This window comes from Trypanosoma brucei, assembly GCF_000002445.2.
Source record: "Trypanosoma brucei brucei TREU927 chromosome 11 chr11_scaffold01 genomic scaffold, whole genome shotgun sequence".
Lineage (NCBI taxonomy): Eukaryota > Euglenozoa > Kinetoplastea > Trypanosomatida > Trypanosomatidae > Trypanosoma > Trypanosoma brucei.
The window spans coordinates 2,953,769-2,979,575 of record NT_165288.1 but is presented as its reverse complement, the minus strand read 5'-3'; the positions used below and the strand labels follow the sequence as shown (position 1 = coordinate 2,979,575).

General features: G+C 50.4%; 12 protein-coding genes across 12 annotated transcripts, besides 6 other annotated features; all 12 read right to left on the bottom strand.

Annotated features, from left to right (window-relative positions):
* Positions 1–254: 254 nt before the first annotated feature.
* On the bottom strand, positions 255–1,211 carry Tb11.01.3170 (guanine nucleotide-binding protein subunit beta - like protein; the record flags this gene model as incomplete). Its single annotated transcript, XM_824108.1, has 1 exon — positions 255–1,211. One exon carries the CDS (start codon positions 1,209–1,211, stop codon positions 255–257), a length of 957 nt encoding a protein of 318 aa, XP_829201.1.
* A 243-nt stretch (positions 1,212–1,454) lies between these two features.
* Positions 1,455–3,146, bottom strand: Tb11.01.3160 (hypothetical protein, conserved; the record flags this gene model as incomplete). Its single annotated transcript, XM_824107.1, has 1 exon — positions 1,455–3,146. The coding sequence occupies one exon, from the start codon at positions 3,144–3,146 to the stop codon at positions 1,455–1,457; it is 1,692 nt and encodes a 563-aa protein (XP_829200.1).
* Positions 3,147–3,898: 752 nt separating this feature from the next.
* On the bottom strand, positions 3,899–6,298 carry Tb11.01.3150 (gamma-tubulin complex subunit, putative; the record flags this gene model as incomplete). The annotated part of the gene is made up of 1 exon (XM_824106.1): positions 3,899–6,298. The coding sequence occupies one exon, from the start codon at positions 6,296–6,298 to the stop codon at positions 3,899–3,901; it is 2,400 nt and encodes a 799-aa protein (XP_829199.1).
* Positions 6,250–6,278: a sequence feature (AT_rich).
* Positions 6,299–6,310: 12 nt separating the features above from the next.
* Positions 6,311–6,420: a microsatellite.
* A 46-nt stretch (positions 6,421–6,466) lies between these two features.
* Tb11.01.3110 (heat shock protein 70) lies at positions 6,467–8,539 on the bottom strand (the record flags this gene model as incomplete). Its single annotated transcript, XM_824105.1, has 1 exon — positions 6,467–8,539. One exon carries the CDS (start codon positions 8,537–8,539, stop codon positions 6,467–6,469), a length of 2,073 nt encoding a protein of 690 aa, XP_829198.1.
* Positions 8,540–9,222: 683 nt separating this feature from the next.
* Positions 9,223–10,023, bottom strand: Tb11.01.3100 (hypothetical protein, conserved; the record flags this gene model as incomplete). Its single annotated transcript, XM_824104.1, has 1 exon — positions 9,223–10,023. The coding sequence occupies one exon, from the start codon at positions 10,021–10,023 to the stop codon at positions 9,223–9,225; it is 801 nt and encodes a 266-aa protein (XP_829197.1).
* A 653-nt stretch (positions 10,024–10,676) lies between these two features.
* Positions 10,677–10,703: a microsatellite.
* Positions 10,704–11,504: 801 nt separating this feature from the next.
* On the bottom strand, positions 11,505–13,001 carry Tb11.01.3090 (hypothetical protein, conserved; the record flags this gene model as incomplete). Its single annotated transcript, XM_824103.1, has 1 exon — positions 11,505–13,001. The coding sequence occupies one exon, from the start codon at positions 12,999–13,001 to the stop codon at positions 11,505–11,507; it is 1,497 nt and encodes a 498-aa protein (XP_829196.1).
* Positions 13,002–13,319: 318 nt separating this feature from the next.
* Tb11.01.3085 (hypothetical protein, conserved) lies at positions 13,320–13,889 on the bottom strand (the record flags this gene model as incomplete). Its single annotated transcript, XM_824102.1, has 1 exon — positions 13,320–13,889. The coding sequence occupies one exon, from the start codon at positions 13,887–13,889 to the stop codon at positions 13,320–13,322; it is 570 nt and encodes a 189-aa protein (XP_829195.1).
* A 412-nt stretch (positions 13,890–14,301) lies between these two features.
* Positions 14,302–16,332, bottom strand: Tb11.01.3080 (heat shock protein 70, putative; the record flags this gene model as incomplete). The annotated part of the gene is made up of 1 exon (XM_824101.1): positions 14,302–16,332. The coding sequence occupies one exon, from the start codon at positions 16,330–16,332 to the stop codon at positions 14,302–14,304; it is 2,031 nt and encodes a 676-aa protein (XP_829194.1).
* Positions 14,396–14,460: a microsatellite.
* Positions 16,333–17,112: 780 nt separating the features above from the next.
* Positions 17,113–20,235, bottom strand: Tb11.01.3070 (hypothetical protein, conserved; the record flags this gene model as incomplete). The annotated part of the gene is made up of 1 exon (XM_824100.1): positions 17,113–20,235. One exon carries the CDS (start codon positions 20,233–20,235, stop codon positions 17,113–17,115), a length of 3,123 nt encoding a protein of 1,040 aa, XP_829193.1.
* A 392-nt stretch (positions 20,236–20,627) lies between these two features.
* On the bottom strand, positions 20,628–22,337 carry Tb11.01.3060 (hypothetical protein, conserved; the record flags this gene model as incomplete). The annotated part of the gene is made up of 1 exon (XM_824099.1): positions 20,628–22,337. One exon carries the CDS (start codon positions 22,335–22,337, stop codon positions 20,628–20,630), a length of 1,710 nt encoding a protein of 569 aa, XP_829192.1.
* Positions 22,154–22,203: a microsatellite.
* Positions 22,338–22,549: 212 nt separating the features above from the next.
* Tb11.01.3050 (hypothetical protein, conserved) lies at positions 22,550–24,031 on the bottom strand (the record flags this gene model as incomplete). The annotated part of the gene is made up of 1 exon (XM_824098.1): positions 22,550–24,031. The coding sequence occupies one exon, from the start codon at positions 24,029–24,031 to the stop codon at positions 22,550–22,552; it is 1,482 nt and encodes a 493-aa protein (XP_829191.1).
* Positions 24,032–24,555: 524 nt separating this feature from the next.
* Tb11.01.3040 (cytosolic malate dehydrogenase, putative) lies at positions 24,556–25,542 on the bottom strand (the record flags this gene model as incomplete). Its single annotated transcript, XM_824097.1, has 1 exon — positions 24,556–25,542. The coding sequence occupies one exon, from the start codon at positions 25,540–25,542 to the stop codon at positions 24,556–24,558; it is 987 nt and encodes a 328-aa protein (XP_829190.1).
* Positions 25,543–25,753: 211 nt separating this feature from the next.
* Positions 25,754–25,807: part of a sequence feature (T-rich) that runs on past the window's edge.

The window sequence follows — 25,807 nt, the reverse complement described above, 5'->3', positions numbered from 1 at the left end:
ATCGCGTAAGGGGGGGCCCCGCACGATAAAAAGTTGCATACAAAATCCAACGTTACACGCTGCGCACCTCCGTACCCAAAAGCGCGGCCATTAAATGTTAGGTGAAAAAGAAAAAATAAAGACAGCTCCAACTGCTGACCAAATGAAAATTGCAAGCGACACCCTTCTAGGTTACGTGCAACTGTATGCACGCCCGGGAAAAGGCGCAGAAAGCACAAAATTAAACCACTTATACCACATGCCCTTTAGCTGCCTCACGCGTTCTCCGATACACCCCAGACACGGATGACATTGTCCGTGTACCCAGAGTACAGGGTGCTACCATCCGCAGACCACGCGATGGAAACGCACTCCGGGACAATCTTTTTGCTGCCCTGATGCTCCGGCGCAAGCTCGACGATGATGTCCTTGTTCTCCAGGTCAAAGATGCGGATGCCCTTTTCGGTAGCCGCACACATCCAATAACGGTTGGGGGAGAAGCAGATTTGGTTGATAGGCGCACCAGCGGCCATCTCAGAAAGGGCCTCACCCTTAGTCAGGTCCCACAGACGAGCGACGCCGTCCTTGTCGGAAGATGCACAGAGGGAACCGTCAGGGGAAACGGTCACAGATGTGACATAGTTTGTATGTCCCTTAAGGTCCGTGACAAGTCGCCCGGTAGCGAGGTCCCAGACCTTCACCAGGTTGTCCCAACCACCAGAGACGATGACAGGGGCATCCAAAGACGGGGAGAAGCGGACACAACTCACCCAGTCGGTGTGAGCACCGCGGCTCAGAGTGTGCATGCATTCGCCCTTGACATTCCATACGCGCAGAGCGTTGTCACGACCACCGGAGACAATCTGTCGGTTGTCGGGAGAGAAGGCCACGGAGAGTACGTCCTTTGTGTGGCCAAGAAACTTGTATTGGCATTGTCCGTTCTGCAGGTTCCACAAGCGCAGGGAATGGTCCCATGACGCAGACACAGCGAAATTCCCGTTGTTGGAAAGGGCAACGTCAGACACAAATGCGCTGTGCCCCTCCAGACGCCTGTCGGGAAGGCCATAGCTGCACTCACTGCTGTGCCGGTCGGGGTTAGGGCCCCATGAAAGAAGGGTCTTGTCCCGGGATGTGGATACCACCTTCGTTGCGGTTTCAGGCGTTTGTGGGCAGGCGAGGGATGTAACCCAGCCACGGTGACCCGTCAGTTGTCCTTCGTAAGCGACAGCCATGATTGTGGGCAGAAAATAGAGCGGTTAGCCTTGCGCTACTCAGCTTGCTACGCCAAAAACCAAATGAAGAAGAAGCAGGTAGAGGGACCCAAATATCGCGTAAGGGGGGGCCCCGCACGACAAAAAGTTGCATCTGATGTGCAAGTGATGCAGCCCTCCAAATGTACGTGGTTAAAACCCGTGCTTTAACATCGACCTTAAATGAAACGAAAACACAGTTGTTCTGCATAACAACGAATAGCGTTACTTTTCACCGTACCATTTAGCAAGTCGCGCCAAGAATTCATCCAAGGTGTCACTACCCATACACATAGCCTCTGCAACTCTACCATTAATTGAAAATTCCTCTCCACACCGAGACACAATATACTCACGAACCGTCTTCTCGTCGGCCCTGCTGAGGCGGTATAAGTTTCTTCCCGCATTCACACTGCGTTCCCCTTCTGTTTTCCCCTCCACCTCTGCCGTGTGTCGTTGTTCAGTTCCAAAGTGTAGTCCTACCAGCCCCACTAGCTCGTCCGTTCGCATATTCTCCATGTGAATCTTGTATCCAAAACGCCCAGGTCGAAGGAGGGCTGAATCAATGTCATTGGGGTCTCGCGTTGTCATTACTACAATTAGGGAGTGCATGTCAACCACGCCATCAAGAACGTTAAGAAACCCCGAGAGACCCGGGACTTTGTACCTACCATCACATCGCGCCTGTTGTGAGGCAACGCCTCCCAAACCATATCCACACTGGTTTCCCCCCTCTGGTCCTTGTCCCGTTGACGCCTGCCGGCAGCGAACAAGGTCATCGCTTGCGTCGACGTCCTCAAACAGAAAAATAACATCATCAAGTTCGTATACAAAAGGTTGAAAATCTTTAGTGCAACGCAGCGTTCGGGTAAGAAAGATGTCGGAAAGCTGCTGGTCCGTTGAAATGATAGGAAGATGTAGCGAAATAACATGTCGACCCGTGTAAGCAGCGATGGCGGAGACCAGAGCGGTTTTACCCACACCTGACTCCCCGTACACAAGGAAACCCAATTTGTAAGGAAACCCCTCGATAGCGAAGCGCCCCTTTTTTTCGACAAACTGCTCGAGGCGCGACAGCAATTCATCTTTTTGTGAGAAAAACAACGTGTCGAATGTCTTTGATGTGGAGAGTAGTTGCTTCGTAAATTGTAATGTCTTCTCCCCGCCGGTCAACTGGAAGTGATACTGCTGGCCACCGGCCGTGCGGGGAAGGTTTGATATGTACTCCTTCAGCGACTGATCAACAAATCGTTCGAGTTTTTGCGCGGCGCCGGGCCCACGCGCTTTCAGATACAATACATGATCCACCCTCTGTGCAAAGTCTTCATCTTTCCGGCATCGCTGGTACGTGACCTCAATGCCGTCATCCACCGTAATCCACATGCCACACGTTGGGAGGCTTGCCACAGCGTAACGGGGGAGCTGATCACGTAAATTAAACCCCCGGAGCGCAACACCTGCGTAAAAGAAGCCGGTAGACTCAAAGGAAGAGGGTCCCAGTACCAACTCCGAATCACTTTTCAGTGGGTCAAAAAGGAATAGCACGGACTGCTTGTCGGGTCCGTGTCGAGCATCGCGTGGGTAAACCGTTGTGCACACCAGCTGTTTCGAGCCGTTCTGCACATGTCTTGCGATATTAAGCAAGGTAGAGCTCAAGAGAATACCTGTGTGCTCGCACTTCGAGTTTTCATAGAAACGATGGTAAAAGCTACTGCGGTAAAACGTCCCTGTGATGGTGCGCACCACCTCACCCTCACCGTTTCCCTGCTGATCCTCCCACCGCGACTTTGAAAGAAGAACAACAGCCTGGATACCAAACGCGAATATCAGCAAGATGACAAGTAGTGGCAAGAGCTCCAAGAACGGCGGAACCGATGTGCCAAGTGCGAAGTCGCTACCTGCAGACGTTGATTGCATTCATAACCCTAAATCACTTTCTGGGTTGCTGTTACCTACGCAAATATGCAAAAAAAAAAAAAAACTATTGCTTCCTCTTCCTACGCTTCCTGTAGTGCGCGACAGATCTAGGAGAAAAAGAGGAGGCAACGCATTCATCCATGATGCAGACCGAAGCGCTTCGGTCCACAACAGCACACACGCAGTTTTCCTTATCAGCTGTCGTCATCTCTACTCCCCCTTGGATTGCACCTACACACTCTTGCCACCCGCATACGAAGGTGATCGCGTTTAATCTGCTTTTATGAAATATGTATGCATACCTTCTATGCCGGTGTAAAACAGCGGTCAGCGGCAACAACGCACAGACGAACAAACACACCGCTCCCAACCACTCCTTCAGTAGTACGTACCGGAACGTTCAACAGAATTTGCTTCACAACACGCGCAGTTACGCGTACACAGCATGCGCGTGTCACCCAAGAAAAACTTCCTTTCTATCCCTCTTTTCCCGACATCACACTCTCGAAAGTTCCTTACCAAGAAAGGAAATAAAACGACAGCAAAAAGGAAATATGTTAAACTTGAGCAACCGAACGCCCCCGTTATGTGGGAACGGGTAAACATCTATACGTCGGTTCGTGTTCCACCTCTACCAGCCTCGTTACGACTGTTATCACTCTGGAACTGGAGAACCAGGTCAAGGGTAGAAATAGAGATGAAAAAGCTCAGCCTACTTCATGCATGCATAAAGGTATGCATACTCCTCACTCTCAAAACTCTGTGTTGTCGCCGAATGCATTATCGTGATAGAAGTGGTTGAAGTTGAGACGCAGAAGAAGGAAGTTAAGAAAGTCGAACTGCAAATGCTGCTCTTCCAGCGTGGTTAATAGAGAGGAAATCTCACGTTGGAAGTCGTCAGCCAGCCTCTGGTATTCGTTCTTAATGGAAAACACGTCACCGTGACCGCGCTCCAGCAGTGAAGTCAGTACTGCCTGGGCTCCAACGAATTGTCGGACTACGCTGAGAACGCTTTCGATATTTTGCCGAATGGAAGTACAGTCTCCGTGCAAAAGGGAGTGAAGGGTGAGGTACTGCAGATAGGATATGTGCGCTGCGCGGATGTCATCCATGGAGTTGCACTGGCGAAGAGCTCGCATAAGCAGATCCCATGAAACGGTTGAAACCTCTGCGACAAGGTAAGACCATAAGTTGTTCACAAAGTGGTTTAGCTGCAGACCAAGCAGGTGCGCATCAGCAGCCACTTCCCGCCACGCAGTTGTCTCCCGCTTCGCGTTGTGCAGCCCTCCTATGATCCTATCTAAAACAACGCTCTGCCTCCATGAGTTTTTTAGAGCAACTTCTGCCCGCTTCACCTTGAACATCATGCGAAACAGGCGCCGGTAAACCTTCATGGCACTGGCATCGAAGATATTGTTGAGTGGCGAGGGCACCGACATTGTGACAACAAATGCATCCCAACCAATGATTTTATCGTCCTTAACTATCTCGCAGTGGAGCATCGTGAAAAGATCCGTATCCAAATTTTTCGTGTGCGGAGTTATGTCAAGCAAGGCGCTTTGCATGTGGTCGCGCACCAGTGAAGTTTGCACCATGTGACTCATCCTACCAAGCACGGGATCCAATTTGTGTATAAGGACCTCGTAAAAGTCTCCGTTTCCGACTAGAAGAAAGGCATTTACCATACGCAGAACATTGTCAAGGTGGAACTCCTCCCTAATCAGTCGGAGCACTGCAGTATTGGTGAACCTCATGGCATCACGAACCACACTGTCCAGCGTATCAAATGTTGCACTTTGAGCGGCTGCAACAATGGAGGGGTCCATGTGCCATTGCTTGCACCTGCAACAGTTTCGAATGAAACTGACGTTCTTAGCCACAAGCCTGATCCGCTCCGCCAGCGAATACGACACCGTCGTTGGTAACATATCTGGCAGAAGGGAAAACTTAGAAGACCAAAACGTGTCTGACGTATCTTCAACTCTGGGATCGGACTTCACAAAGAACTCGTTAAATGGATCTGAGACATCACCTTTTATAATGCTTGACACCGTCATATGAAGGAGAGGACTCACAGCCTCCATATACACATCAGACAGCAGTGCGCATAGTCTTCTTGACCCCTGCTGTACCAGACGTTGAAGTTTAGACGCCAGTTCGCCACCCTTCACGTTTTCTGTTTCCTTCAGCATTGTGTGCAAAACCCGAAGTTTCGGTTGTACTCTTTTGAACGCAACCACCAAATCACCAAATGCCATTGGCGGCGTCTGCCGCCCGCGAAAAGACGCTACAAGAGTGTGGTACTGTGAGAGGTGCCGACGAACAGCTCCACGAAGGCTTTGCTGCAAGAACGACCTTTCCGACGTACCGCCCCTCAAAGCGTCATCTATTTGATGTGCCAGACAACCACACTCTTGAAAAGCAGAAAAAGCCTGCCTCTGACGAACGGTACCATATCCAGAGTTCATTTCATAACGACAACATGCGTTATCATACGCAAAATATTTCGTTTTATCAACACCCATCCACATAAACAACATATCCGATATAAACTCCAACTCCTCAATGGCCTTCGCACCTCCGGCATCATTCGCCGCATTCAACACACCACCTACAAAATCATGCTTACCACGGTCAGCGCTATCTTCCAAAGGATGCAGCACGTCAAAATGACGAGGTGTGATTCCAGATATCGTTGACGATGGCTTCAACGGAGTAATTTCAAACCTCCCACTGCCAACGACACCACCACTACCATCCCTGCGACCAATTAATCTGCCAGGAAGTTCGAAACTATTCCCTCTCCTTCCGGTCACAGAACTCACTGGTTGACGATCATCAACGACAGAAACATGAGAGTGCTTTAACTTATCATCAACATTACCCACAATTTCCCCACCCTCCAAAGGAGAGGAAAGAGAATCCACAGAGGGAAGCCTACCACCAACACATGTCAGTGAATCAACGTTCTCCCCCGCAGAAACAGCTTTAAAAGGAACAACACGCTGCACACATTCCCTATTAGCAGCGCTATCACCCTCCGCCCTGTGCCACTTAGGAGCAGGAAAAACGTCTTTTGAATACTGCACCCCGTCAGACATACTAAAAAAAATAAAGAATAAAAAAATAAAACAACTAAAGAATATATACATATATGATTACATTAAAAACAATAATGGTAATATTGATAATAATAATGGTAATAATAATGACGGTGGTGGGGAACTAAAATAAAAATAATAATAATAGTAGTAGAGTATTAATAATAGTAGTAGCATCAATGTGTCACGCATCTTTCCCGTAACGAGGGTTCCTAAATGCTACAGAGACGAAGAGAAAATGTGGCGGCGGACCATCACCGTAGACAATGAGACGACTGCAGCACCGGTCCGAAATACACCTGGGAACTTAGTCAACCTCCTCGACTTTAGGCCCGGACGATGCCGCAGCGCCTCCCATCCCACCACCCATTCCTCCGGGCATACCACCGGGCATACCCCGGGCATACCTCCGGGCATACCGCCAGCCGCGTCGCCACCGCCCATGCCCTGGTACATCTTTGATAAGATGGGAGCACACACGCCTTCGAGCTCCTTCTGGCGGTGGTTGTATTCATCCAAACTGGCCTCCTGGTTGTCGTTCAGCCATCGCAGTGCCTCCTCCACGGCAGTGGTGACAGCGTTCTTGTCGGCGTCGTCAAGCTTGCCAGCAACGTTGGGGTCATTGATAGTGTTCTTCATCGAGAAGGCGTAGTTCTCAAGACCGTTCTTAGCATCAATGCGCTCACGCTGCGCCTTATCCTCAGCCTCATACTTCGCAGCATCAGACACCATGCGTTCGATATCAGCCTTGCTCAGGCGACCCTTGTCGTTTGTGATGACAATCTGGTTGCGCTTGCCAGTGCCCTTCTCCTCCGCAGAAACGCTAAGAATACCATTAGCGTCTAGGTCGAAGGTCACTTCTATCTGTGGCACGCCGCGGGGTGCCGGGGGGATTCCAGAGAGATCGAAGGTGCCCAAGAGATGGCAGTCCTTCGTCATGGTACGCTCACCCTCAAAGACCTGAATGTGCACACCGGGCTGATTGTCTGAGTATGTGGAGAAGATTTGGCTCTTTTTGGTGGGGATCGTCGTGTTGCGCTTGATCAGTGCCGTCATCACGCCACCTGCCGTCTCGATGCCGAGCGTAAGCGGGGCGACATCCAGAAGGAGGAGACCTTCCGTTTGCTTGCTCTTACCACCGGTCAAGATGAAAGCTTGTACAGCAGCGCCGTAGGCCACTGCCTCGTCGGGGTTGATGCTCTTGTTAAGCTCCTTGCCACCGAAAAAGTCAGACACAAGCTGCATCACCTTGGGGATACGGGTGGAACCACCAACCAGGACCACATCGTGCACGGCGCGTTTGTCCATCTTGGCATCCTGCAGCACACGCTCTACGGGTTGCAATGTACCACGGAACAGGTCACCGCACAGTTCCTCGAAACGAGCACGGGTAATGGTCGCCTGGAAGTCAATGTTTTCGAAGAGTGCATCGATCTCGATGGTTGCCTGCGCAGCGGAAGAAAGTGTGCGCTTGGCGCGCTCACAAGCCGTACGAAGGCGGCGAAGGGCGCGCAAGTTCGATGAGAGATCCTTGCCCTTGTTCTTGCGCTTGAATTCCTCGGTAAAGTGAGCCACAAGGCGATTGTCGAAGTCTTCTCCACCAAGGTGGGTGTCACCATTTGTGGCTTTCACCTCGAAGATGCCGCCGTCAATCGTCAGCAATGTCACATCGAAGGTGCCACCACCAAGATCGAAGATGAGCACGTTGCGTTCCTTCCCCTCATCAGCCTTGTCCAGGCCATAGGCAATTGCAGCAGCCGTTGGCTCGTTGATGATGCGCAGCACCTCCAGACCAGCAATCGTCCCCGCGTCCTTCGTTGCCTGGCGCTGCGAGTCGTTGAAGTATGCAGGCACTGTTACGACAGCCTTAGCCACCTGCTTCCCAAGATACGACTCCGCAACCTCCTTCATCTTCAATAGTACCATGGAACTGATCTCCTCAGGATTGAAGGTTTTCGTCTCACCGCGGAACTGTACCTGGATCACTGGCTTGTCGTCGCCCTTGGTGACGACCTTGAAGGGCCAGTGCTTCATGTCGGACTGCACGACAGAGTCGGAGAACTTCCGTCCGATCAGCCGTTTCGCGTCGAACACCGTGTTCGTAGGGTTCATCGCCACCTGGTTCTTCGCCGCATCGCCGATCAGGCGCTCAGAGTCCGTGAAGGCAACGTAGGACGGCGTCGTACGGTTACCCTGGTCATTTGCAATGATTTCCACACGTTCGTTCTGCCACACACCAACGCACGAGTACGTCGTACCGAGGTCGATACCAATGGCGCCTTCGTATGTCATCCTTCAAAGAGGCAGATATTCCTTGTTTTATAGCTGTTGCTTGTTCCTTGATGCTTATGTGATGCACGCGTGGGGCACGTGGGCAAATGCAAATAGGAAGGAAGAGCAGGAGTGCAAGTATGGGAGTACGCAATCCTTTCTGGGGAGGTATTGCAATTCGAAGGAAAATTTGTGTTTATTAATTAATCCTTTTTTGTTCGTTGAGATAATTTTATTTTTTCAGTTTTTTTGGTTTATTATGATTTCAGTGTTTATTTATTTTTCCTTTTTTACCGCTGGAATTTTTTTCTTTTGAAATTTCCCCGTTAAACCTGCGAGGTAAACGAGTATCTGCTTGCCAAAGTGTTTTTTGTAATGTTTTAATGGTACTTTCGCATTTACTGCTCTGTTCCTACTTTATGGGTTGCAAAAGGTGTTGTTTAAGTGATGTTTCGCACTGTACAGCAGTGACAGTCGTCCCGATTATTTTTTGCATTTTAATTGTGTGCTGTTATACAGGTCGTCGGTTAAGTTTTGTTTCAAGGTTATCGTGATGTCCTATCGTCATGGTATTGGGTCTGCTAAACAATAACGCAGCACCCCTTGAAGTAGCGTGTCCCTCTCTTCACATGTTCTAGAAGGTACTGTTATGTTTATTATATGGAGACGGTTTTTGCGTCTTGTCTTTCTTCATCTCATTCTCATCAACTGCGAGGGATTGTGATGCTAGTGAGACTTTCGGGGTCGTGGTGAATCGCCGTTTCTACGTTGCTTAGTGGTACCTCGAAAAAAGCACCGGCTTTCGATGGCAAAGATTGGTACGAGCAAATGTAAATGTTCATTGTTGTCATGGTGCCGCGCTCAACAGAGGGAACACGACGCTCGTAAGCGACGGTCTGTGTGGTTCTCGTCATGCTGATAGGTGACCGACACTCACCATTCGCGCAGTACTCCACATGAGACTCTGTGCTACGATGGAATGTTTCTATGTTTGCATCTGGCCGGTTGGTGTTAATTAACGTTTCTGACGATGCTGAGAGAGGGCACAATATTGTTTCTTCCTTTGGATTATGAAGGTCTTGCTGCTCGCTATTCGTGTGCGTCCTGGCTTGTTCACTTATGTTCACACGAGTTTCACTTGCTTTATTAACATTATCTTTGAACACCGGCGAAAGATCACCGCCTGTGGTGCTCCCAAGACCGCCGGCGGGCACGGATCTCACATTTCCCCAGGGTCCAACTATATCATTTGTTGTGCAGTGCCCGTGTTCGTTTAACTCTAAGAATTGTACTTTGCAAAGGAGTGCGTCACGCTCTCTTTTAAGCAGTTCATTCTCTAGCAGTAGTGCTGAGTTGTCCTCTTGCAACCTATGTACTCTCTCTTGTGCGCGACTTAACTCGTCCGCCTTCTTTTGCAATTGTTGTGCCGTACGGAGGTAGTTCAGTGCAGGGAGTGATGCCTCTACTCGTGAGTCCCACATATCACCGGCCACTTTCCTCGTCATGTCTATTATCCTCTTGTTTTTTTTCGTCGTTCTCCCGTCGCTTCGCCTTACTTTGTTCTTCCGTTGCCTATTTTTCTATGTGAAAAGTGACCGCCGCTAAAATTATTGTTCTGTGCACACGCTCCACAGACCATTCGCTCCGTGTGGTAGGAAAGGGAAAAGGGGGAACGGGCAGCGAAACGTCCCACTCCCTCACGCAAAATAATAATAACGATATTAGCAGATACAGCAACGAAGACGGTTGCGTGAAGAAGTGGGGGTAATAAATGTTTTTGACGAAACACAACTGATGAAAGAGAAAGGGCCAGCTTACACGTTAAACCAGTGGTCAGTGTCCCCAACTGTTTCTTCGTACCGCAAGCTGTAGAATGATACTTCCTGCAGACATACGGCGACGACGACCAAAAAGGTGGGGTTAAAACGTGCAAGCATACGTGATGACAACGGAAACAAATACTAAGACAGGAGAAAAAAGTACTAGACGCCCACCGAACAGAGTTGGTTCCTTGCTGATCTTTTTCTTCAGCCTCCAGTTCGGACACTGCACACTACCGAGAAAACACATGATAACCCGAAGCTGTGCTGACAATCACGCGAGTGGCAGTGCAAACAGACGGATAGTCAGGCACGAATGCCATCTCAGTGGAGTGCTAACACACACACACACACACTCACACACATGCGCCGCGAGGTGCAAGGAAGATTGCCACAACCACAGTGGTTTGGCGAAGAATTTCGTAGGAGATACGACCAGTTGAGAACGATAGCACGGTGAAGCATTTGACACCGTGAAAACAAAAGGTTAACAACATCCCACCTCCATTATTACGGGGTGACAGCCAGGTTAACCATTCCGTCGTAACAAAGAGGACAATGAGCCATTCTTGTGATGGCTGTTAAAGAAGCGAAACACATCCACTGATGCGTTCAACACCGCCACCACCGGCTCCGCACAGGCTCCTTGCGATTACAGTATCAACACCTGCATACAGACTTACACAAGTACCCCGAAACCTCCGCACACCTCACCACAACCTCAGGGGCAACGCGCCACTTTGCAGATGAGCGGTGTCATACACAGCGTCTCCGCGCAGACATTCAAATAAGAGCTTCAGATGAAAGGGAAGGCGGCTACAAACGATGGGAAGAAAAGAGGGGGAGTTGACACAAAGAAAAGGATACAAAACGTAATGTTGAAACGATAAAGGGCAGTGGAGATATCCGTTACCGTTGCATCTCTTTCCATCTTACACGCTGAAAAAAAAAGGGCATAGTGTGGATAAGCGTGGCTGCTGTCAGTTCCACCACAGCCGCAGTAAAAGTAAACTATAGCCCCCAGATACGCTATAACTAAGGAATAGACACCATTCTTCAGTGTCTGCTCATTTGGGCATACGAGGAAAGAGGCCTCACGAAAATGAAATTGAGCTCGTTACCCCTGCTTTCGTCGCTGCTCCCTATAACTGATCAGGGTAACAATATTAAAATCGTGTATGCGCATCGTGTTTCTTGAAGACACTTGTGTACTTCTGCTCGTCTACTACCTTCCGGAACTTCAGCTCCGTTTCACTTTCCCCTTCGTTGGGGTTGTCGAGGTTTGGTCCCTTCATCGGGTTGACACCCTTTTCAATGATGTGTTTTACAAAAAGATGCTGGATGACGCGCGAGATGGTGTTTCCAAGAAGACATGCATCGCGTGTGCCACAGTTACATATACCAAAACAACCCAAGTCGTGTTCGCAGTTGTAGCGGAACGACGATGCAGTTGGTATATAATCAATACCCAAAACTCGTCGGGTGAGTTGAAGTCTGCGTCCAGTGTCCAACCACTCAACGCCAAAGTCGTAATGTGGGTACGAAGGTATAGCCCCCGAGTTAGAGTCGAATTCACCCAATTCCTTTCGCGCGTGCCTAATAGCATCAAGAGATAGGAGGAGTAATTTACCGTAATCCTCTACGGGGGCGTGAAGGTTCAGTGATGAGTTCAAAAGTGGCGGCCCACAGTTGTCGAGTGAACCCGCAGCGAGCGGTTTGACAAAGCCCTGATGCTGCAGTGCAAGACCACTCGGCTGGTAGAATATTTCATTGGGGTCACGCCAAAGCTTGGGTGGCCCGTACCCCGCACCGTGGCTCTGAGCCGGTTCGAAAACTACTTTCCGGATTGAGGCTTCAAAGCTGATCCCGCCCAGTTGCCGCTCAACGGCTGCCACGAGTAGGGCTACAGAGAAATGGGACACGCCACAACGGTAAGCTCGATGAGTAGTGACCTTCTTAAACGTGCAGGCAGGTGACGAGCGCAAGTACTGTACAAAATTTTCACGTTGCTCCTGCCCGCTGAGCGCCGCAGATGACCCCCCTGCAAAAAAGCAGTTTATTGGCATGTACACATAGCGCTGCGTTGCAGCGCAGATGTTCCGTGTAACGTGGGGCCGCACCCTGTCAACTCCCGCGTCTTTCATTATTTGCTGCTCATTAAGAACAGTTCTAAAGGAGAGAATGCTCCTCGCCGTTACTTCAGCGTCGAGTTTGTGTTCAAGCTCAGGCAAATAGTGTCGTAGGGGCTGGTGCAAGTCAAACACACCGGTGCCGTGTAACTCGCAGAGGTACGCCGCCGTAATAGGCAGTGAAAGAACACCATACGTGAGGGGATCCTTCAGTTTCATGTGATTACCTTTTTCATCCATGTCGCGCGGCCGAGTTCCGTCGCGGTAACCACTGGCGAAACAGAAAGGGCTTCCGGAATAAAATAGACCTCCTTGGTACCCTGGCGCCGCACGCAGCTTCTGACTGTGCCCACTCATCATCAGATGCGCCAATTCCAAAACACTGCGGACCACAGGAGGGGTGTCATCCTGCATGCCGTCACGAATTTGCTCCTGCGTGACAGCCCCCTTCTGTGCTTTGAGAACGTCGTCGCGATCCTTCACCGGGGGAAAATTCATGCCAATTCGACGCTTCGTGCATTCTTCAGAGTTCATAACTTGCCGCCTTCGCTAATGGACTCGCTACCACCGCGTGTTCCCCCTCCCTGGACTCAACTTCGGACAACAAACAACGGTGAAAACATGAAAGAAAACATTCAGTCTGGGGTAGAATCAATGAGTGAATGACGACGGAGGGCTCAACGTCCCTCAACACAACCGGCATACAAAAGTCACGCGAATAAGCGTTAATAAGAAATTTCCACCGTCAGTTTCACCGGACTTCAGACTTCTTTTCTTAGCCTGTATTGGGAGGAAGGATACGTCACCTAACTGATCCTGTGTGAACATCCAGGTGATAAACAGGAACCCAAACTAAGCGACACGTTGGCGTGAAACAAATGTGTCAAGAATATCGTCCACCTTGTCCTGCGCGACTGCGTGGCTCCCGTGAACCTCTCTCTCAAAGAGTTCAGTGCTCCGCCAGTGCCCCTGAAGTTTCAGTATAGAGGTTATGGGTTCACAATTCGGCCTCCGTAGCTTCTTCTGCTCCACAATTGCCGTGCGGTAGCGCGTCCTTCGCGCCTCAATCCACGCATCAGTAGAGATAGTGCTGTGATATGCAACAGCTTCCGCAGCTACAGCAGGTGCGTAACCGAACTGCAGTCGGTCAGTAGGACTACCCTTTCCATATCCATCGAACGCTGGGCCCGCGTTGCTGCTGGATACCTCGGTGGAAAAGGCACCAGCGAGTGCCGCACGTAGTTCCTCGTTCTTCCTGTTTTGCTGCTGCTGTTGTTTCGCTGATAACAACTCCCGCTGTTTCGGCTGCCGTGAGGAGGAAACTCCCTTCTTCGACACCTTTTCACCCTTGGTGGGCTTATTCCCCTTGCTCTTCTTTCGGTACTCCTGAACACCTCGTTCACGTGATCCTTTCCACACCATTTACACGAAATAAATGAAAACTACCGGCGATTTCCATGAAAGGAAGGGGGAAACACAGAAAAGAGAGGTGAAGCAGATGGTAAGAGAAAGACACAGCAGGACGTGTAAACAAGTCAACCATTTTATAAAAAACATACACGGTTATGTTGCGGTAGAGCGGGGATGTGCACACCGCGGCCACACACAACGACATTCACAAATACAAGTGCATGCATCTATGTGTATGTTATCACGAAAGACGAGAGAACGTGCTCAACAATCACACATTTCGTCAAAGTAAGTTGTATAACGAATGGATGAACAGGGGAATAACAGAGCGGTAATGATAGCAGCCTTAATGAAAGCATAGGTACCTTCAGAAACTTCTGGACTAAAAAATTATTGTAAAGGGGTCGTTAGACACCTCTACGACTTACTCTGTGTTTGCGTTGATAGCCTCTATGCGGTCGCGTTTCCTTATCGGGGGCCTCCCCGATCCCTCTGTCACGCCCCTCCCCCTTTGGAGCTCGTCGTCCTCATCACTGTTATCGTCACCGTCGTTGTCATCACCGCTTCCATTGTCCTCATTGCCCGGTGCCCATCCATCCTTTCCTTCACGACGCGCCGATTTCAGGGCCCTCTTTGCAAGCCGTTCAATCTTCGCTACTTTCGCCTCTATCGACGCCGCGTCAGTGTACGTATGAAGCTGTGTGCCGACCCACTCTTTCCCGTGCGGAAGAAAGGCAATACGCTTTTGAAGCTTCTCTGAGTATGGTTGCGGGACGGTCTCCATTACAGCTTCGAGTCGGTCAAACCACTGCGTGAGCCTCTCGGTGGCCTCCATCCTCGCCAGAGCGGTGGCGTCCGTTAAGGCAAACTTTTGTGCAACTTCAATCATCTTCTGTACTTCCTCACTGGTAAGTCGCTCCGAGTTCTCCACAACAAGTGTTTTTGTTACGCTCCCGAGTTCTTCTGCGGCTGTAACGGTCAGGATCCCGTCGGCGTCAACACTAAAAGTAACGGTGATAGTCGGTTCACCGTGCTTTGCCGGGGTAATACCGTCAAGAACAAAGGAGCCTAGCCTGTGGTTGTGACGCGTGAGGGGGCGCTCACCTTCGAAAACCTGTATCTCCACTTCACTCTGATTGTCATCCACAGTGCTGTACTCCTTGGTCGCAAGGTATGGAATGGTTGTGTTCCGACGAATTATCACATCAAACTTACCGTCGTCCACTTCAACGCCGATTGAAAGGGGCACAACATCCAGAAGCACTATACCTGCTGTCCTAGAGCTCTCCCCATATCCACCGGAAAGTACGTGCGCCTGCACTGCAGCCCCATACGCCACTGCCTCGTCAGGGTGCACACTGCTGCAGAGTTGCTTACCTCTGAATAGCTCCCTTAACTGAGCCTGCACAGCAGGAATCCGAGAACTTCCCCCGACAAGCACAACATCCTCAATATCCTCAACCTTCATTGAAGCGTCCTTCAACGCCCTCTGTACCACACTCAAACAGCGAGCAAAAATTTTCGTGCATAGCTCTTCCAACCTCGCTCGCGTTAGCTTGAGCACGTATTCCTCGCCGTCGGGAAGCAGCCCGTCGAGTGCAATTTCCCCCACTGTCGAGTGTGACAGTACTCGCTTCACTTCCTCACACCGTGAACGCAGCTTGGATAGCATCTTTTGGGACAGAGAGCCCTGTTCTATTCCATAACGGTTCCTTATATCAGCAAGTGCGTGCTCCAGCAGTGCGGCGTCCACATCCTCTCCACCAAGGTGGGTGTCACCATTTGTGGCTTTCACCTCGAAAACACCGCCGCTTACTGAAATAATTGAGACGTCAAACGTTCCACCTCCAAAGTCAAACACCAAAACGTTGCGTTCCTTCCCCTCATCAGCCTTGTCCAGGCCATAGGCAATTGCAGCAGCCGTTGGCTCGTTGATGATGCGCAGCACCTCCAGACCAGCAATCGTCCCCGCGTCCTTCGTTGCCTGGCGCTGCGAGTCGTTGAAGTATGCAGGCACTGTTACGACAGCCTTAGCCACCTGCTTCCCAAGATACGACTCCGCACAAGACTTCAGGTACGCAAGGACACGGGCAGATATTTGCTCGGGCTGCAGTAACATCCCCTCTCCAAGATGCTCTACCCTCATCACAGCACCACCTTTCTCGCCCTCCTCGACCTTGAAGGGCCAGTGCTTCATGTCGGACTGCACGACAGAGTCGGAGAACTTCCGTCCGATCAGCCGTTTCGCGTCGAATATAACACCATTCGAGCCACGAGCGGCGTGGTTCTTCGCCGCATCGCCAACAAGAACCTCATTATTGACGAAAGCAACGTAGGACGGCGTCGTACGGTTACCCTGGTCATTTGCAATGATTTCCACACGTTCGTTCTGCCACACACCAACGCACGAGTACGTCGTACCGAGGTCGATACCAATGGCGCCTTCGTATGTCATCCTTCAAAGAGACAGATATTCCTTGTTTTCAGAGGCAGTAGCAAGGATAAAAAGCAGGAGGATATTGAAATATACAGGCACTGGCCGATGAAAGATTGCAACAATACCAACGCCAAGGACGCGGAGCAAAGTTAAAACAAAAGTATCATAACATCTGCACACTAACGTAGACGCGTAAACGCAAATTGTTATGCGTGCGGCGCTCCTGGTGTTGCATATCGAGTCTACTTGGCCAAGAGGCAAGTGACTTACACGCAAAACTGCATTGAGAACGCTGGCGGCTGCGGAGGTAGAGTTAGCTCAAAAGGAAAAAGAAAATAAAGGAAGCTTTTAAAAAAGCCACAGAGAAAAGGGAGAAAAAGGGTACTACTAGTCGTACAACTTTCGTGAGAAATAATTACACCATGCTTCCTGATGGAAGAAAATGGAGAACAGTACCTTCTGATGCGTGTGTGCGGATAACTGTGTTGGCACTCATGCTTTGTCTGGCCCGTGCGCTCTTAGGTACATGCTTAAATAAATATACCCTTTTTAAAAATTCTCCTCGTCTACTTTTTTTCTTTTTTTTTTTTTGCTTTTCGCGCGCATATGTGTGTTAGCGCTTACATATAGTGAAACTTATTTCCGTGGCATGGTGCTACCACGGCTTACTGCTATATGACATAGGTTCTTATTTCATAAAAATACATGTGCGGCACTTTCCCCTTTTCTTCGTTCGTAATGATACAGTGACAGGAAGGGGAGAATTAAAAAAAAGCATGGTTAAGAAACACGGTGGCATTACTTCTCGTAGTATGCCTCGCGAAGTGCGTCACGGTATCGTTCCTCATAAAACTCCAACCTCCCGCGTGCACAGCTCTCCATGGCCAAAAGCTCGCGAAGCTTACTGCCAAGAAATGAAACCCTCTGGAGGAGCAACACCGTTACATGGCGATCAAAGTACTGAGCCTCGCTCGAGAACTTTAAGAACCCCTGGAGGAAACGTTTGAAGAGTACGTGCTCAGCGTATTCAGAGACAGATCGGAGCATAGGGGAACTGTACGTGCCTAGAGCCTCCTCCTCTGTCGGGATACGTGTGTGAGTCTCTTCTTCTACAAGCGCTGCAAGCTGGGCTACAGGCGGATTACTGGGGTAATAGTTGTCCACTTTAGCACATAGCAACAGGCGCTGAGTAGCCTCTTCACGCACCACATCGTCATGCAGAAGGTTGTGTGCGTTCTCCAGATATGCCTTGTACTCCCTCAGTTCCTCTACAGCGATTCGGACGCGTGTAACTTCCTCCCGGCATAAGAGGCGATTGGTATTTGTCATGTATATGGGAAGTGGTAGCAACGCGTTGGTGACCTCTGGTTTCGCCTTCCTCGCCTTAGTTAGTGGGAAAACGAAAGGTTTAGGCCTAGTACTCGGAGTTGTGCACCAAGCCAAAGCGCCCAGCATTTCCAACTGCTCGCACATGTCCAAATGAGCACTTTCAATCTCTTCAACGAGTTTCAATCGCCCTTTCTCCTCACAAACACTTACCTGGTAGGTGGCGACTTGGAGAAACGCCTCACTTTGCTGCAATGCAATGCGCTCGCTCAACTCAGACTCCTCAACACCTTCCCTAACCCGGCGCACAATGTAGAAAAGATGCTGCATGTCCCTATATAGATCCTTGTGTGCGGCAATAAACCGGGCAACAATCTCCTTGTAGTTTCGCTCCATCGGTTCACTTGCCTGCGCATCAAACCATTCGCTAAACAGTGAGGCTGAAGTGTCAATATAGGACGCGTCTTCCTGGGTTCCTATAGCCTGGGAACAAAGTTCAGTGGCCCTACTAGTGGAAACCGGGGAAAGAACAGCGGTAGCGGCAGCCCCAAACTGCGCTATGTAATGTGGTATTAACTGCTTGTCCTCCTCAATAATGCCCTCCAACAACCTTTTCATGGCAGACGCGATCTCCCGAACACGCGTTTCCTCAGAGGCATCTTTGGAACGGGCAGCGGCCAACCTGCGGCGTCGCTGAACACGGCGGAAGAAGCGTGTGATGACACGCGCAACCGAATCCAGTGAAACATGTTTGGACCCTAAACCTCGGTCCCGCTCCCGCTCCCAGTGGAGGACACAGCCGCAAGAGGCTGCGAATCGCATCCGGGTTTTGCACAGATTCTCCCAACGCCACTCCCCTTCTGTTGCATCACCGAACACAGTGCTCTCCTCCTTCTCAATGGCCTCTCGCCGCAGGGCCTCTTCCTGCAGAATGTAAAGCCTTTCACTCTCCAGGGTAAAATACTGTGACGCCTCAGCGGCCTCTTCTACGGACAATGTAGACCTGGCATTCCGCTCACTCTCTGCCACAAGATCGCGCCCGATACTCTCATCGTGCACAATGAAATGCATAGCTGTACAGAACGAACGCCAGGGCCAATCACCTTTATTTAGTACAAACTGAAAGAGCTTCAGCGCATCCGTTTCACGGGCTTCCCTTCCGTGCAGTACATCACGGAGCCGCGATTCTTCCGCCATAAGACCCTCCTGAAGCCGCATGAGGCTGATAGAGCCCTCAACCCAGCGATTGATACGCCATGAAGGGTACGGTTGCTTCGCCTGCATGCGAACGAAAACGCGGTATGGCATCCGCAGCAATGAAAGGGGAAGCGACGAGGTGGCTTCATCTTCCTCTTCTGCGCTTCGTTCAGCATACTCTTCGACAGAGTGGATCCCCAGGTCGTGCTGAATCAGGCGATGCAGTTGTGCGGCTCGATTCATCAACGTGTACACAAAATAATCGTAAAGCCATTGATGGGACAATTCAGCCGCTCGTTCTACCGCAGCCATGGATTGCCTGATATCAGTGAGAGAAGACGGGCCACCAACCAGCGCGCGGCTCCGCCGCATGCGTGACAGCAAAGCATGGTAGTCAGATGCAGTCATTTTCCAGCGTTTCTTCCTAAAGCACTCACTGATACCCTGTTTACGTCGCACTAACCACGGTTTCACACGTAACATTCGCCACCATCTCTGTATTATAAGCAAAGCCTCCAGCCGTGCCTGGCACCTGCCCCAACGAAACGCGCGCCACATTGCTGCACGAGCGGACGACTCCTCCACAGCTATCGTCACAACCGCGTTATGCTCGCAATAAAGGTCCATTAGTGCAAGCCTCTCGCCGAACAGCAGTCTGGCCCTTGCCCGACACTCCTCATCGCAAACAGTGTAGTCCATAAGAAGGTCTGTTCTACCCTGATAATGACCCGTACCGGTGTTGCGAGTCATTATCAACGATGTTACAGGTTTGAAAATCTTTGACGGGTGAAACGAACCTTGGGCAACACATCTCTCGAACTCCTGCACGTCACATAAACCATGCAGGATAGACTCTGCTGATTCTACATCCCGTGAGGCCTTGTGTCGCAACCCCTTTAGAGACATCATGGCTTCAAGTGATTCTATGTGCTTTCGCGCATCCTCCTCCGACTTATATATGTGGCCACGCGTGAGCGTCTCTACGTGTAAAACGTGGCCGCGGGCCTCAAAATCCCGAACCTTCTGGGAATAGCGCGCTCGCTGCCTCATCAGCTCGGATACAGATGCCGCTTCAGTTCGACACTCAATAATTACCTTCTCTTCTTGGTGCTGCCAGAGCAGACGGTAGCGGCATTCGTGCTCACGGCCTCCAATCGTCGCTCGCAACTTGCGCTGCTGGCGCTCAAGTGCCTCGATCATATCTTCAAAACGAGGCTCCGGCTTCCATATACTAAGTTTTTTTACACTCGCCGAGAGGTAACTCTTTTCGATGGCTGGCAAAAGGCGTTTGGGCATAGTTTCCAAAATCTTTTCGGATTCCGGGGGCAGCCGCACATGGGAAGTCCACGGCCCCCCAGTAGCGGGTCTCTCTAATGGCGGTAAAATAAACGGATTCATCAACCATGCTGCAGCATTTGAAAAGTAAAAAAAAAAAGTCGGCGTCCAAATCGATTGAGGGTAAATAAAGTTTTTGGAGAGGGAGAAAAAACAAGGGAACCATGGAATGGAATGACAGGGGTATCCCCAAAGAGGCAACGGTCGTGGGGAGAGGAAGAGAACAACCAGCAGATCAACAACGACACAGTAAATGCACTCACAAGAACAATATGGGACTAACTCTAACCACAAAAGCGGGTAGAAAAGGTACACTTTCGCTAAAAAAAAGTTGGTAAGCTGTGCTCACATAAACGACTGGATCGGACGATATAAACGTCTGCGTATATATGTTGCATGTGCCCAACCTCGACATCATCAGTGTCGTTTTAACCCAATTTATACCCATCTCCCATTCACCGAAAACCCTCCAGCGACGACTGAAAAAGACGGTCGACTCGACGAGGCAGAAACTGCGAAGCACGCGGTGTGGACACCGTTTGACTGAACATCGGCCGGGTGCGCTGCGCCTGTGGGTGCCACATCACATCGTCTTCATCTAACAGTTCAGCTCTATCATTCGCAAGGCCCTGCTGACCAGCTGAGCCTCTACCGCGATTGTATTCGCTGCCAACACGACCCCACGAGCCTCTCGTCAACCTTGATGATCGAGGCTGGGGCGAGTCATCAATAATGATAACATCATCATCACCGTCACCATCATCCAGAGAAATCTCTTCAGCGCCCCTTTCCACATGCTTCACCTCCTCAACATCAGAGGTACTGCAACAACTGCTTCCGGAAGAGATTATTAACGCATGTTTCCTCATGACAGCTTCTTCGGTGTCCGAAGCCGGAGCAGATAAAGCGTGAGGGCGTTCACTATAGCGCACGACCTCGTTCTCTACATCACTGCTACAAGTCAGGAGCAAAGAACCCTCTTCCACCGGAGTTTTGCGCTCACTCTCTTCACAGTGAATACCGACGTAGCTATCCTTCTTTACGTCCGCAAGCACAGTTGCCCTCATTCTGCGGTACTTCGTTTGAAGTTCTTTTGCTTTTTTTATTTTTTTCTCCGTGGCCGATCGCTGATCACGTAATTCGCGTTCTAAGTTGCTCAACTCTGCTGAAGACTGAGTGATATAGAGCTCCAGTTCTGTCGCCGTCATGTGCTCTACTGGAGGTTTGTCACCGTTCAACCGGGGTGTGTTCGCAGAGGCCATTACGTTCGGAATTATGCTAGAGAGCCTCTCTATCTCGCTCTCCAAATCTGTGCGGCGTGCGTGCAGCATTGCACATGACCTGGTTAACTGCGCCACGTTCTCCCGCTGTTTACACAGCTCACTCATCTTTTCAATGAACGACTGCTGTCTGTAGAAAACCTGCTTAAACTGCAACATCGTGTCGCCACTTCTTCCATCTCCCACAACCCGTTGACTTATGTCTTGCCCGATAACATCCCCCTCATCACCATCATGCCGAATGTTGCCGGCACCTCCATATCCACTGGTGTCGCCGACCCCGGGGGTATTACTGCTGTTAAGGAACAGCGGTACGAGTCGTTGAATGGGGCACAAGCAAGCCGGACAAGCGACTAGACGACCATCACTGGGTTCCACCGGGGCGCATGCCTCAGGCTCAGCGTCAAAGCCGTCCCCGCAGGCACTGAGGCGTTGTTGTATCCTTCTGCGCTTGCGTATGAACTCGCTGCAACCAGCATGGAGGACATGTTGACACGGAACAAGCAAAACGGCCCGCATTTTCCCTTCATTGCCCACAGGCAATGAACACTCACAGCACTCAAGGGATTCAGTGGACATCATACAGACAGTTATCGTGGATGGAAGTAAATACCCTGCACGCTGAAAACGAAAGAGAGGAAATGATGTACGACTGCGCCCTAAACTTCGTAACCGCAGCAAATACGTCCAGATCAGGGTTAAATAAAAATGATAATAGCAATAACTGTAACAATAATAATAACAGTGAGAAAGCTGAAAACAGTAAAGAAAGAGAGGGAAAACAGGGCAGACACAAAGAATCCGGCAACACCGGAAACTGATAAAGATAGATATGCGGAAACGGAAGCACACAGAAACATTAGGACGGTAGGTGTCCATGCACATAATTGGTGGTTATTCGGGATGCCGTACCCCCGATGCCTGGGCGTTACCCCCGCAAATACACAGTGCGCGGTATCGCCGTGCGGCGAATTAGCGCTCTATGAGTATTAATATCTTTTTTACATTTGTTTTTCTACTCCTCACCACCACAAGCAGACGTACACTTCCCCCCGCTCAGGCTGTATGCACCACCCTAGGATTCACCCCCTCTTCGCCTAGCTGGTTGCAGTGAGATGTGCTTGTTCAGCCATCATTTGCCTTTTGAGTCGAGTTGGTGGTGGTGGGATACGTGCAGTAGTCACTATATTAAAATGCCTTAGAGCCGGCGCACGCTGTGAAATCCACGAAAGGAGTTTGTGGGCCAACAGGGGAACACGATCTAAATTTGCTACTGTGAGTGCGGTCATTGACGGAAAAGATACACACAAATCCCCTTCGTTAGAGTTGCCTCCAGCTGCACGCCGGGGTGTGTTCATCCTAGAACCCTTCGCAGATTTCCGCCCGCGGCTCTCCTCACGCACTGCTCTCGTGGGCTGCCGAGAAAAGGCCTCTGCCAAATCGATGTTACCTATGTTGAGCGCAAGCTCACGCACCCCCGGTAGTGGCTGTGTAGCCAAGAAGAAAAGAAGCAAAGTCTCCCGTTTCACTACGCACCAAAACTTCACACTCCACGACCTTTGCGGTGCACGGAGCATTTCAAACACATCGGAAGGCAGTGCTGCTGCTTGGTCGTCGCGGCGAGAACCCACGACAAAATGCGAAAGCGTCGGTAGCCGTTGCCACCAACCCGGTGACCAATAAACAAGTAGGGAAACACCAACCTTCAACGTCTGCAGATGTGGCGTCGCAACGTAGAGGTCGCTGAAAAAGCTCTGCTCAAGTCCTGGGAAGCACTGAGCGTTCCAGCGAACACCACGCAAGTCTAGATACGTTAGTGAAGGAAAAACCTTAGCCAGCGCTGGGAAGGCATGAGGACTACAAAGTGGAAGGGAATCATTTATCGCCAACGTGGAAGCGTACTTGGAAGCGACAAGCCTGAGGCGCTGTACAAACTGCCCGCGCTTGTACGAACTGAAGAAGGAGCAAAGGGAGTCCATGATAACATCGCTCATGAGGCCGTGTGACGATACCATGCTCGGCACTACAACGACCTCAGGAGGGGTAAAGGCGATGGCAATGCCATGCAGGCGGCGGCATACGGAACCAAGCCGGGCCAGATCCCTTGAGTTGGTACCAAGAAACGAACAAACATTCTTCAGCGTCGCATCGTCGAGGAGAGCGAGCTCATCGCGCAGAACAGGCACTGACTGAAGGACACGCAATAATTCGCGCGCTTCACCATTTGGATCGGGTTTCAGGTGCGTCTGCAACAACTCTTCAAAGCTACCGTACCGTACAATCGGCCTCGTATGGGTTGAAAAAAAAGTTTTACTGTGAGCCTCGTCACAAACAAGACCAGACCTCGTAAGCATTGAGTCGGCAAGTGTTGCGGCTGCCACGGCTCGGTTACGCTGACACCGCAGCGCAGCATTGCTGTCCTCTAATGAAAGCGCCATTCCCGCTACACGGCCCCGTAAAGAATCAGATGACGTAAACTTACAAACGGACACAAAAGTAAAAAACTCCCTTTGCGCGGTTCCCACACCTTCCCAGCAGTTATGGGATATCAGAGGTAGTATCAACACACACACACACATGTAGAAACAGCGAAGAGAAAGACGGGATAAAAGTAACAGGAGATGAATCCGCAAACACAGCCCGAAGCAGAAAACATACAAGTGTGGAGGAGTAACACTGGGACCCACACGCCCCCACCCATGCAGAAACGCTGAGAAAATGGCTTCATTAAAACTGCTTCAACCTCCTCATTGAAATGGGTCACGAACAGCACCATCACATAAATAGGACGCGAACGAAGAGAAGTGAAACCTTTAGTTAAGAGGGGGCCATCTTCCGCCAACAAAAGTTGAACAAAATCACCCATACAAAAGAAAGAATCAACGGGAATCGGACACATCCATTTCAACCAACGGCACCGCATCATCCCGGTTTCCATATTCTCCCCCCTGAGGTGAGTACCTGCATAATATAGATAGTCAGATTACAATATATACGCATACATGCCTTCTTTTCGTTTGATCCTGTCACCGTCACTCTTTTTCCCCCCCCCATTACATCATACTCATTAGTTTCATATAGCACCGCAAAATAGCAAAATAAACTAGGCTGTGGAGACCTCTCTACGTTCCTCCTCGAGCTCCGTTGTTGTTGCTTTAATGCGCTCGGAGATCGCGGGCGTCACATTGAGTCCACTGACAATTTGCCACTCCCCACCACTGCAAGTAACGGGGAAAGAAAAGATGAGGCCACCAGGTACTCCGTAGGGATTGCCGTCGGAGTACACAGCCATCGACACGTGGGTCCCGGAAGGCGTGCCCAGCATCCAGTCGTGAACATGATCCACGATTGCTTTCGCAGCTGATAGTGCTGACGAGAGTCCTCGTAGCTTCATTATCTCAGCTCCCCGTTCCTGAACGATTGTGATGAATTCATTGTCAAAAAAAGCGCCGTTATCCACGGCAGCGCGCGCGGGCTTCCCACCAACAGTTGCGCTGTTGACATCTGGCACCTGAGTGCCGCTGTGGTTACCCCAAATAATGCAATTTTTAACCTCCTCAACACGGGCACGCGCGCGCTCAGCCACTTGGGCGGTAGCGCGGTTGTGGTCCAGTCGAGTAAGCGCCGTCACGAATCGGGGATTAAGCTTGCCCTTTGATTCACGGAGCAGAATGAGAGCGTTTGTATTCGCTGGATTGCCCACGACGCAGACACGACAATTGGGCGATGCAACTTCACCCAGCACGCGACCCTGCTCGGAAAATATTTTTGCATTTGTCTGCAGTAGATCCCTCCTTTCCATACCCGGTTTGCGCGGGAAGGCGCCGCAGAGAATGGCAATGTCAGCCTTGTCAAAGGCAACCTTTGGTTCGTCTGTAATAACGACGCCGTCCAGTAGAGGGAAAGAACAATCCATAAGTTCAGCTCGAATCCCCTCAAGCGCCTTCAGAGCCGGGCTAATATCCAATAGCTGCAGCTGCACGCGCTGGTCGAAACCGAGCATACGCCCTGCTGCAATAAGTGGTAGCAGCGAGTAACCAATTTGTCCCGCTGCCCCCGTAACAGCCACACGCTTACATGTGTTAGACATCTTTTCGTATATATCTCACGATGCCAGTATTTGATTATTCTTTTACGGACAAGTCACAGGCAGGCCTCTCCTGTGGGACATTTAAAAAAGGGGGAAAGTTTTCGTGGTTGCATTTAATCAAAAATGTTATACGCATTGGTACGTGCGCAAAAGCACACGCAAGCGGTGGCAGTGGCAGAAACGTGAGGAAGTGTGGTATGATAACAGGGTCAAAAACAATCATAAAACGAAAATTAACAAAAAAAAGTATGCAAAAAAAAAAAAG